Source organism: Bolinopsis microptera, chromosome 1 (assembly GCF_026151205.1).
Source record: "Bolinopsis microptera isolate Bmic1 chromosome 1, MBARI_Bmic_1.0, whole genome shotgun sequence".
Lineage (NCBI taxonomy): Eukaryota > Metazoa > Ctenophora > Tentaculata > Lobata > Bolinopsidae > Bolinopsis > Bolinopsis microptera.
Genome location: NC_087072.1, coordinates 15692884 through 15705567, shown reverse-complemented (window position 1 = coordinate 15705567; position 12684 = coordinate 15692884). Strand labels below are relative to the sequence as shown.

Genomic DNA, 12684 nt, shown 5'->3' with positions numbered 1-12684 from the left:
TTGACACTTATTATTTGACACTTTGTCTTATTAAGCCAATGCGAACTGTAACATATTTGACCTGTTGTCACGTTCGTTGATAAACGATAAATTGATTGACAAATAAATGTGGAATATATTAATTTCGCCTCATGACCATTTTAGGTCTGATTATGTCAATTAGATCCATTATGTCCATTAGTTGGCTTATAGATCTTATTAATTAATACCAATTCTGCGACATCACAGTCATATTTTCATTGTCTACATTATTTTACATACTATTGTCTACATTGATTCCGATCGGTGCCATTTAGTGACAATTTACTAACCATTTATTAACAGTCGGATTTGCCAATACACTTTTGTTAGCACGTCGTGTCTTGGGTTGCATTGCTCTCAATCTTCGTTACAACCTGTTACATCTGTGTAGATTTAAGTTTGTTTTCTTTTTCCATAAGTAGACTGAGCGTTACTCTAACCAGATACTGATGACACCCGACCCCGGTGATGGACTTTCAGACTCGAGCCCAACCCAACTTAGTGTTCGCGTATCTAGCTGACTATTTCGAGAAACACCAGGAAACCACTCCATGGCTCATCATGTGTAAGTACCAGTCGTGCCCGTCTTCTCATTGCAAACATTTTAATAGGATTGGGACTAACCGGACTCAGGTTCCGAAGGGACAAATTAAATGATTCAGTAGTTCATGTTAAAACTTCATTCATCAAAACAAATGTTTATATCATGATATTATAGATTTATAGTGCATGTTTACTGATGATTAAAACACAACTGTTCCCAAGACAACCGCTACAATCATTCGTTTAAATTCCCACACTAATGCAGGAGCTTGTCCAATATGTTGGTAATTACTAGCAGGAACCCGTATAATATAACCCTAAACGGTGTCAAGACTCAAAATACTAAAATAATTATTACCTATTTAATTGGCGTTTTTGACACCACTTGGGGGTCCAAATTTTAGGCTCTAAAATCATTATTCCTTGGCCAATTTTTTATTTTTTCATGCTGATTTGAAGGCCATTAAAGCATTTGACCAGCCAAAAAAGTTCCAGTTGTATATCTTTTACGGTTTTTGCGCAAAGTCGCGTTAAAGTTGATGCCGTGGTGTCAGTAAAATGGCACAGATATATATATATATATATATATATATATATATATATATATATCGTCTCGCTTTATATATAGTAAGATAGATTCATTGTCATTATAAAATGCCACGTTTCCACGACATTTGCTACAGATATAATTCTAAATAAAAAGTGCTGTGATACCCTGATACGAACGAATGTTCTAATAGTTGGTGAGGAGTATTTTAGAATTTATCGCTTCTTACAGCTTGTATTGATTCTTAATCGGACTAACTGACATAAATGACATGGCAAGGAAATTGGCAAATAAACTGCCATTAGGGATCGATAATTTCATATTAAATAGCAGCGTAGGATCAGCATCAGTGGATCAGCGATTAGGTAGATATTATCAAATTCATTGGTTAACAGTTGCCAGACTAAAATTGTGTAACTAGGCAGTCCAGCTAGAGCAATTACTATCTCTGCAGAGGAAGCAGAGGATGTAAATGTTGCCTATTACTTTTCTTGGCCCAATTACAAGCAGTTTGGCTGACTGTCCTTTTATTTGTGCAGGGGTTTGTACAAGTTGCTGCTTACGTATTTTTACCGCTTGTTGGCGTACCCTAGTACCCTTGATGGGCACTGGGCAGTTGATCGATATTTGATGATGGTTCAGGAGAGGGAGAATAAAAGACCGCTCAAGCAATTTTAATCAAGCGTGCGTCATCTATTATATCCAGGCAAAAGAGAGTAGACCATACCCTTGCCTTAGCAAACAGATCAGGCCATATTTGTCAAATTACAGTCGGCCATAACACAAGGTGTATCAATAGTCTGTCAGCTCCCACCTCACTATACCCACTATAATAATACTGCAACTTTCGTTAACTGCAGCCATCGTGTCCTTTGGCTTATCAATAGGACCCCGGGATGATAATTTGTTAGATTATATTGCGTGTTTATATAATGTTCTCAGGACTTTATATCCCCGAATTCATAAATAACTCCTTTGTCGTATATAGAGGATTGAAGGACATTTATTTCTATAAAAGTTTACAGCCAATCCCAAGTGTACCTATTTTGGGGTTTACAAGTTATTGTTCTGTATCGTTAAATAAAGGAAAATCAACACCTTACAGTCTTCTGCAAAGGCTGTGATCACCTTCGGATTTTAGGATGCATGCCTACCTTTTCTATTGCGCGCGCAGCACTCGATAGCCAAGGTAAATCATGGTATTATGATTATCATGTAAGATCCAGTTCACAAAAAGTCAAAAAATCGTAATAATTTAAGGTTAACAGAATTTGGATTTTAAAGACTTTGTCCGAAGATTTGTCGTTATGATACCTAATAAAGGAAAGAGATTTTGTATCTACAACAATCTCCTAAACCAAATTTACCAAGCTGAATCTTTAGTAGTGCGTATCAGAACCGAAATTTCTAAGTCAGTACTCAAACATAGCCATTAATTTCTTCCGATTAATTCGTGTGATTGTTCCTCTCAACAATTGTAATTACTACTCCCAACTTCCGAATCAACGTCATGCCAAGTTCACAATAAGTGCATTGTATTTCTACACGCTATAATGCAACTATAATTAATATTTGTCATATAAGTTATATATACTTATATAATTGACATAAAAACGTCCTTCACCGTATAAATATAACTATAATTCATGTATCCACGAATCACATTTTTGCTGCCGATGAACTGACAAAGGATTAGTTGTTAATATAGGTTAATTTAATTTAGGTCATTTGACACTTCCTCTTTTCCTTTGTGCACTTTTTGATACGCACTACTGAAGATTCAGCTTAAGTTACTTTATTATTGTAAAGAAAAATAAATCTCGTTTCTCATGATTTCCGTGTGTCTCTTTTCTTGATTGATCAGCTCGGTCGGACCAGCACAACAACAGAAAGCGGCCAACCTTAACATTGTCCAGCTATTCTATCATTCTATTGATCTTCAAAGTGAATCTTGAACGCATGATGACGATTTTCTGCTTAGTTCATTGATATAACGGGAAAAAATGATTATCGTAAGCATTATAAATGCCTAAATTGTCGGCAACTCCGTTGTCTTCAAAGTAAGCCGTAAGGTAAGCAATAAGCTGATAAGCAATTATTTAAATCATAAAGTAATGGATAACTTACATGCGATTGTCAAAGCACAATCATTAACTTATACAATTAAAGGCAACTAATAATGGAATAAATGTAGTAGCAGACATATACTACCATTATGGACTGCATAAAAACGGTCACAAAAAGCTCAACAGTCACAAGTTCAATTTTTATTCTTGATGACTTCTTTTATGTTAGAAAAAAACATCAGTTGTGTAACCCGTTGTTGAACAAGCAAAGCTTAATTTGACCATGTTGGTACCGGCCTTTCGTGATACAGGGAGACCCAGCATAACAAAATAATTAATTTCGCCCCGAAAACATAGATAAATATAACATAAGATAAAACATAGATAAAGATTTTATGGGTCTCTCTCTGTATTAGAGTATTAGGGGCCAATCATTTTGAGGCACCCTGAACGAACAAAGCTAATCATAATAATATCAACATTGGCTTTATTAATCATACAAACTACTTGGCATACCTTATAGAAACTTCTTATCTTTAATGAACCCCTTTTTAGCCTACTAGTCGCCTAAATGAGCCAGACATTGATTGTCGGTATACTCCGATGTAGGGTAATCGATTGTCACAATGAAAATAACGTACAAATCTGTGTGTCATTATGACCACGCCAGAAAACAGGCTGGGCCAGAGTGCCAGTAAGCGGCTTGACGTCATTATGTAATTCAGTAAACTTAGCTTATATAAGATTTTTAATGGCCGTCTATTTAGTCTTGATTTATGAAATTCGTATTATAATTTTCTCGTAAAATTAGACGAATGGTTGGCATTTAAACTCCGTTCAATGTTTAATGTTTAATGTTTATCCGATGACACATTTCACAGCTAGGTGCCATAAAACCTGCTTTAAAGGAGTATCAGTTTTAACGTAATTACTGGTAACCTGGTTTTATTAATCCATGTTTATTAAACTGTTTTGCATTTTCTGCATCTGTGTCCTAAGTCCTGTAAGCCTGTAATTGACTTGAGTTCATGATGTTTTGATACACAAGGTAATTATTTCACGAAGAGCAGCGGAAATGAACTTCTGTAGACCATTGAAACAATTTCTCATCTCGGCCTGGATATAGAGGGTGTAATGCAACCTTTTCTTAGTCAACTTCAATATTCCCGACGTCCATACAGAATTGAGAATTCCCAAGACCTAGGATATATTGCAGTTACTCCAAAATGAGCAAATCAGAGCTCGCCCAAAATCAAAAGTTTGTTCTTTTACGTCACAAGAAATAAAATATGATGCGTTTCCGAACGTACCACACTACCTAACTTTATGTTTTATAAATCTTTTAAATCCTAGTAGCACGGTTCTTAGTTATACGAGATTTGTTGTGAATCAGGTGGATGTTACTGGTATGTATTTGGCATTTGGGGTGTCGATTGATATTAGGTATAAGGTATTGCACGTGCATGAAATAACTGTCACGATCTATACCTAACAAATTCATAGTTTTTAAAAAGAGTCCAATACAATTTCATTCTAAAAGTGTTTATATATATATTTATAACTCAGTACCTATATCCAACATGGCCATGCCGATTAGACTATTGTGCAGCACATTACGTGGCGATGACTACGTTAAACTTCCTCTCCGAAACGCATCATACAATATTTCTGTATGCTAATTGCACCACAATCTGGTGCAAGCATAGTTTCTTCATTTCCTACTACAATAGACCTGTGAAGTGTGATGTGAGCGCGCCCTTCATCCCTAATGCCATTATAATGAGCTGCCAATGAAATTACGAGTAACGTTTCGCTGTGTTTGCGATCTGCCGAATCTTAACAATGCAATTTTCTTAATTAAGGCATGTGTTGTTCAGGACATTGCCAAGCTTGCCTCTTTGTGTTGGCAAGGTTATCCAGATTGTGTTTGTTGTTGTCCGTTCGCGAATTATCTTAGCAAGTAATCTCTCAAATACAAAATATCTTTGAATAAACTTCACGATTTTGAAAACAGGTTTGGTGGTGTGAATCATGTCATTTTCGGCAAGTCCCGCATTTTTCCTGGTTGGGGGTGGAAAAGCCGGCACCGGTTCCAGCCCATCATCTCCCTGCAGCCCAGGATTACCCAACAATAGCTGTGAGTCTAATTCATTGAAACTTCCAAATCTGGAACAGTCTAAAATTCCAATTATATTGAAATTGTACCAGGAACAATTTGAATACTGTATACTGGATTGCAACCAGGCATCCAGCAGGATTCTAATTATCCGGAGATTGGCGGTGGCCTTCAAGTTCAATAGTTCATACTTTGATAGAGCTTATATAGTAATACGTAATTTATGTACTATGGTTAAAATGACAATTTAGGTAAAATAAGCTATTTAAAATATGCTTTATGGCTATTTCTATGCTAAAGCTTGTAAACCTGCAGCCAATGCTAGCAAATGAAATAGCTGGGTAATATACAAAAGGAAAAATACCGCCGCCAGATAAGTGGATGGCAAAGCTGGGTTGAGGGAAAGTTCGGCCACACTGGCGACTGCGTGTCACTCACTAAAATCCTCGATGTAAAATAGAAACTCCGTCTTACATCGACCTTTTGTTCCTTGACATTCGAGTACAAATATTTCAGTGGTTTGCTTACCTTGCAATAAGTTATAGTACGTCCATTTACCCTTCACAGTCTCCACTCATCGACCTCGCTTCATCGTCTTGAGGGTTACTGTTAACGCATCCATAGTGTGTTCATATTCCATAGCTTTAAAGATTAAAATAATTAGTACTAACTCATCGCTATCAATCGTAATTTCCATACATATTTTCGTCAGAACACGAGATCAAATTTTGGTAAGAATTTTCTAAACCGTATACTATCAATGTAAAATTTAGAGTTTGATGCTACAAATTACAAAGACCAAATTTTAAATCATAAAACATTTTTCATGGTGTCGTAATCTGTGTCTGATCATGATCTAGGGCATTTAAAATAAAATTTTATTAAATTTCAAATTTTTAAACGGACAGATCATTTAATATTACTAAATCACTTTTTGCCATTTTAGAACCCCTTCCCCTCACTGATATTGTAACGTATGAACGCCACCTTTATACATTATGTATAATTATGTATAATTATGTATAATTATGTATAATTATAGCACTATATAAAACAAACCAGCGTAATAAAACATTAGTGCACATAAATAAACGTCAAACGTGAAATGGTGTTTGAATAAAGAGGGCCTTGTGATTTTAATAACAAAGGTTTGATGAAGTAATTACCAAGCACATGGACATGCGACAGGGACACGAAGATCAGAACAATGATCCAAGACACATTGTGCACTGCACATTGTGCACTGCACATTGTGCACTGCTGCATAGAAACAAGAATCTCTATGAATAGTGTATGGATTGAGAGTGGTCTGTGAATGGCAGGTTTATAGGGAAGATAGGGGCTCAGCATTTATCATATCGTAACTCTAAACTCCCGGATCAATATGCCGACTATTCTATTGTCAAAGAGGGTAATATGGGTATAATTATAAGCAGATCCTTGGTGGAATAATTTAGACTTGTCTATGCAATTTAATTTTTGCTTGTTTTAGGTTAGACTGCTAATAACCCCCAAAACCAAAGAGTTGAGGTAAACGGTACTAATACTATCAGGGACAGGCTACTACAATTCGCACATATTATATATTCTCTGTTTTGCCCAAACACTAATGCGACCAATAAGTTAATCACAAATGAGAAGGTCCCGATATTGACCCTGCACAGATGGTGAGCAGTAAAATACACGAGACCGATTTAGCTGGGCCGCATGTGCAGTGGCCGCCGCTGCATCAGCTGCCGTGCATCTTCACTTGCCAGACAATATAAATTTGATAATACTCCGATGATAGCTATCGATGATCTCGGTTATATACCACCCGAACGTGCAACTAATTAACTAGTATAGAGCCGCCTCAATAACCTCCACATACCAGGTAGTATAGCGAGTGTGCAGTATGTTCCGGTACATCACTTAACATGCTGGATACGAGGCTTACGACCGGCCTGCTTCACTGCTGCTACATTGTTGATAGTTATTGTTAACCCGCAGTTCAGGAGTTATGATTCTCCTCTCTCCAGGTCATTCGCTCAGAAGTTGGGGATTTACTCGATTTAGCGTGTGTACTTGTAGTTCATTAGAATATGCAACCAGGCCTTTAACTTTAAGTTGTGTTATCTTTGAGGGTGTAATTATTGTCAGGTGATGTTATAATTATGATTATCGTAATTTGTGGCACAATTACATTGTAGCACATGTCTCCTGATTACCATGATAAACGAGGCACCTGCAGGTGGATTAAATAATCACCACATTTATTGGCGCGTCTCCTTTTGAAAGCTGGTTCCTCTGCAGTCTACAGAACCATTGCTTAATAAGCACTCAAACCAGGAAATCTACTAGGAAATCCTAGCAGTATTGCTAATTGCTATCCTCAATTACCGGTTTTACTCACTACTCATCTAGACATACCAGTCTTTGTGGTTATCAGTGGTTATCTTACCGACGCTTTGTTTGCTGATCCCAGATATTGAGGATACCAGCTTTCGTAGACCTTACAGTGTCTAGTATATAGGTACCAGTTAGCACATGTAAAATAATAGAACCTACATACTTATCTCAACCCATTAAATGCAGTTCCCACATTATATCTCACACAATTGAATTGGACTACATTGAAGTTAACAACTAATATAAATACTGCAGCTCTCTCTCTCTCTCTCTCTCTCTCTCTCTCTCTCTCTCTCTCTCTCTCTCTCTCTCTCTCTCTCTCTCTCTCTCTCTCTCTCTCTCTCTCTCCCTCCCTCCCTCCCTCCCTCCCTCCCTCCCTCCCTCCCTCCCTCCCTCCCTCCCTCCCTCCCTCCCTCCCTCCCTCCCTCCCTCCCTCCCTCCCTCCCTCCCTCCCTCCCTCCCTCCCTCCCTCCCTCCCTCCCTCCCTCCCTCCCTCCCTCCCTCCCTCCCTCCCTCCCTCCCTCCCTCCCTCCCTCCCTCCCTCCCTCCCTCCCTCCCTCCCTCCCTCCCTCCCTCCCTCCCTCCCTCCCTCCCTCCCTCCCTCCCTCCCTCCCTCCCTCCCTCCCTCCCTCCCTCCCTCCCTCCCTCCCTCCCTCCCTCCCTCCCTCCCTCCCTCCCTCCCTCCCTCCCTCCCTCCCTCTCTCTCTCTCTCTCTCTCTGTCTCTCTCCCTCGGGACTCTCATCTCCGTCTATACGTACACATCTATTAACCTGCCACATCTGCCTGCAGGAAAAACACTTCGCCTTTCTCGTTTTATAGGCCGGTAATCGATCCTAGTGTGTGCAGCCTGGGGAGCTCACAGGTTCTAAGCAACATGTATTATTCTCACTAGGGAGGGAGAGCCATTCTGTATTGTTGTGGGCCCTGGCGTTTTGTTCTCCACTATTACATGGTGCTCTCAGCAGCTCTGTTGTGAACCAGAACCCTGTCCAGGACTCTTTGTTGGAAGGGAGAGGGCCATTTGGTGGTATTTAGAGGAATTGTAGCTAGTTTGAATGGCCAGGGTGTCACGTCGTGTTGTTAAAGTGGTGAGAGGTTGTATGGAGCTTTGTGCGGTAGACTCCTGCTGGGTTAACTTTCATGGGTTTTAGCCTCCCGTATTATTCGTATAAATTAGTTTTTAATTGCTAATTTGTTTTGACATAAATTATTGTACCGAACTTTACTAGTACAACTTTATTAGTAGAGACCACTATTGTAAACTTGGCATTCGCACACTTGGCATGCTAAGTTTTTATAACTTCCTGTCATAATCACACCTAGCATTCTGTTTAGCTCTCTGATTACCAATTAAAATAACCGCCTAATTAAGCATTAACTAACAAATTGCAGTTTGTCTGCGGTAATCGGTTTCCACTACAGCATCTGAATTGTTTACATAAGCCTAAATATTATTTAGGCTGATTTTATAATTTACAATAATAAATTAGCATAAAAAGAATCTGCGTTTTAGAGTAATCTGCACAGTGAAGGCTCCAGACGACTAGACGACTTATATTTATAAAATTTTATAAATAGAAGTAAATTTTATATAATATTTATTTATAGATTAAACTACAAGGCGGCCTAGGATAAAATCAATGTCGGTTTCCTGTGCTAGGTTTTGGTCATTGCTTAGACAGTCTGACTATAACCATTACCTGTCGATCTGTGCTATCTTCCGCAACTTGTATTTTAAGTTAAGTAAAGTAAAGTAAATCTATGACATCACATCATTACAAATCTTATCTCTACAAAGTATTATTACACTAGTACTTCCCCTCCAACAGAAAATTTGATAATTTATACAATTTCATTAATTTTACATGTTATCAAATAAATCATAATTTAAAAACCTATTCATACTTCCCAGTGAAAACCAAAGATAATCGTTATGATTCTTTTATTTTCTATATAATTGCTTTCTTCAATTCCATGAAGAATAAATACTCCTGATACTTGTATCGTCTTCAGCGGACTACAACATATAAGCTCGAATCTGGTTTGACTTTCAGAAAAGATTTTAATATAATAGTTAGCTTCGGAAAGACAAGCAGACGTAGTAATTCTAAACTCTTGATCATGTCCATATATAATCAAGAATTTATACGTAACGGAATTTCACGGCCACAATAAGATGCGTGAGGAAATGAAACAAACCGTGTTGTATACAAGCAAGTTATACGGAGGCGTTATAATAGACAAGCTAATTATATAGAGGCGTTAGGTTCGGTTGGGAGCCTCTAATCCACAAATTGCTCTAACGGAGGAGTCTGCCTTATGTGATAGAGCAGCAAATATAATGTGCTGAGAAACAATAAAATTTGATCTCGATTGATCTCACAACATTCCATTCACAAGTTTTTCTTTAACAAGTTTATTCCTTTTATAAATTTGTTCTTACTAAGTTATTTGCATGTTTGCGATTTTTCCAAGTTTTCTTATAATATTTTACATGGCAATTCTTAAAATATTATATCCTAACATCTAATTATTCAATTTAAGAACAATAATAATACATAGAGTTACTGTGATATCAAAATAATATAATATTATGCGGCCAGTATATTTCGTTTCGTGTTCTTTAAAAAATTCCATAATTATCGTATATCTTTAAGAAAACGACGGTCAGTTTAAGCTCTAGTGCTAGCGTCTAACGCACAAGACTTATTAATGGTATTTCTGCGTACTAATCCTCGTTCCAAGACACGTCAGGTGTTCCTGTCAGAAGTGAAACTGACAATGAGTTGTGTTAGTCACATCTCTTCCAGTGTAGTTGGACGCTTGTTAGTAGCATTATACCATAACGTAACGAGCTTATAACTCACTAATTCGATTTTGCCAATATTATGCGATAGAATCCAATCCAATCCAATACAGCATGGTCTCAGTCAAGCTGCGTAGATCACTGGTTTGATTAACCAAACGTAACCGAGTTAACATTTTCTTATTTATATACGCTTACTTAGTTTTTAGTGAAAGCTCGAGATCGTTCCTAAATAAAGAGAAGTCATCATGTCTAACGTGGTACTAGATTCTCTGAAGCCTCGGCCCTCGAGCAAGAATCTTATGACAACAGCAGAAGGGGAACAAATACATGTCACATGTACGTTCACTCCGCATGCATTTAACCGCTAGTGTTCCCTCATCATGCATTTAAACGCTAGTGGGTGCAGCCCAAAAATAACACTCTATTTAGACTTTTTGCTGACTGTGCTCCCTACGGTTTTAAATAAAGTTAATAGGCAATTGGGGCAACAGTGGTTTATTATGAGGGTTTATTTTTGGGCTTCCCAGTAGCTTTTCTAATTGTACTTCTGCTTGTACTTCAATTATGTGTATTATGCTGTTCTATATTTGGTGTAGTGTGTGTTCTGGGCATTATAACCTTCAGCCAGAAATGTTGACCAATGTCTTATTAAGCCCATCATTTATCTTTATCTGTATATATAGATCATCTCTACCCATATCTATGTATTATACTCGAGATTATGCGTTGCATAAATTGTGAATGACCACCAGATTGTTCAGATGCAATCACTTGAAATCTAAAGCTGTACGTTTCGTGAATTTCTTACGAATTAGGTGCGTGTGGGTCTTGAACCTTGGTTTTTGGGAGTTAGAGCGAATCAAATTAATATATTAAACCTGATCTTACCAAGAAACAAGAAAACCACAATGAAACTGCCAAGGGGATTGTAGATCCCAGCATCGCATGCAAACTTTAAAACACAATAATAGTATTTACTATAAAAAATTGACCACCCAATTAAGGGTTGTATTCACTTTGTTTTTCATGAATTTTACTGATTGCATTTTTATATGCTGGTTAAGTTGACGATCATTGTCAATCATTCACATTTGTGTTCACGTCAATGATAAAGCTAACTCCTATTTGTGATGATACGTTAATTCTATCTCGGTGAGGCTATATATCCATTTAATTATCAAGCCAAAAGTTTGATATCGCAAATAATGTGATTACCTTCTTGGCAAGAAAACCTGATTGGAAAAATAGAAAAATGGCTGACAACCCATATAAAGCTTCTGCATCACCCGCCCTGTCTAACTTTTACCAAAACGAAGCCAGTGGTAATGTCGGAGGTAAAGGCAAAAACTAGCAGTGCCTGCATAATTAAAGCTGCAAATATTTTGAGATTTTCGAGCTGCAAATTTTGATTCGAAAAGTAGAAAGGAGTTTCAATCGGGCGGCTAAAGAGATGAACTGGCTCGCTGGGCTGGTCATTGAGTCTGTTTAATCTTATTTATCATCAAATTATTATTAGCTGATCTTCAGTTTAACCCAATATAATCACAATTCTTTGATCATAAAATAGATCGTTACAAATTTAAAATCAACTGATTTTTCTACTTAATTTTATGGTTTATGTTTACATGTAACCAAAGCCCTTCACATATTGCGTTTGAAACGGTCAGGATTACTTAAAATCCGGCCTTTCACGTGGTATAAACGTGAGTTGTTAAAGCTGACGGTAAACCATTGCAGCTGCGTGTCCAAACATTGAAACACCTCGAGTATTTGTTACAACTGCCTCTGGTCACTGTAAGTGTAACAACGGCTACCACAACGGCTATAATGCTATCAGCAAATCCTTTCCAGAAACCTGTCGCTGCAAGATTTGCCTCTCAGATATGGCATTTTGCCAAACATATGGTGCTGATTCAATGAGATATTTGAAAAACACAATTGAATGAAGGATTAACATAAATTGCTGCTATATCTGCTGACTGAGAGGAACATGCTGTTCCGTGCAAGAATATTTTAGAACTGTTTACGTGATGTGTTTTAGAAGTGCTTGGGTATAAAATTAACTTTAATTATTGTAATTGTCAATGTCAACTGAGATGATATTATCACATTACTTAATACTTTATCTTTGTTCATGATAGACATGAAAAAGGTGTTGTAAATTCACTAATTGATTTTAATAACAATTTGAAT

At 37.4% G+C, this 12684-nt stretch overlaps 1 protein-coding gene across 7 annotated transcripts in view; it reads left to right on the top strand.

Annotated features, from left to right (window-relative positions):
* Positions 1 to 12684, top strand: part of LOC134825962 (ankyrin repeat and protein kinase domain-containing protein 1-like) — a 31898-nt gene that overhangs the window by 13276 nt on the left and 5938 nt on the right. The window contains exons 1-2 of one of the 7 annotated variants that reach the window (XM_063838174.1): positions 11705 to 11825; positions 12229 to 12285. The exons of 3 other annotated variants lie outside the window; for them this stretch is intronic. In XM_063838174.1, coding sequence (XP_063694244.1) covers positions 11744 to 11825; positions 12229 to 12285 — 139 coding nt within the window. In that variant the 5' untranslated portion in view covers positions 11705 to 11743. Of the gene's footprint in view, positions 1 to 438; positions 587 to 5126; positions 5315 to 10650; positions 10828 to 11704; positions 11826 to 12228; positions 12286 to 12684 lie in introns of those variants that run through there. 3 more of the 7 variants (XM_063838176.1, XM_063838175.1, XM_063838177.1) reach the window with 3 other exon arrangements.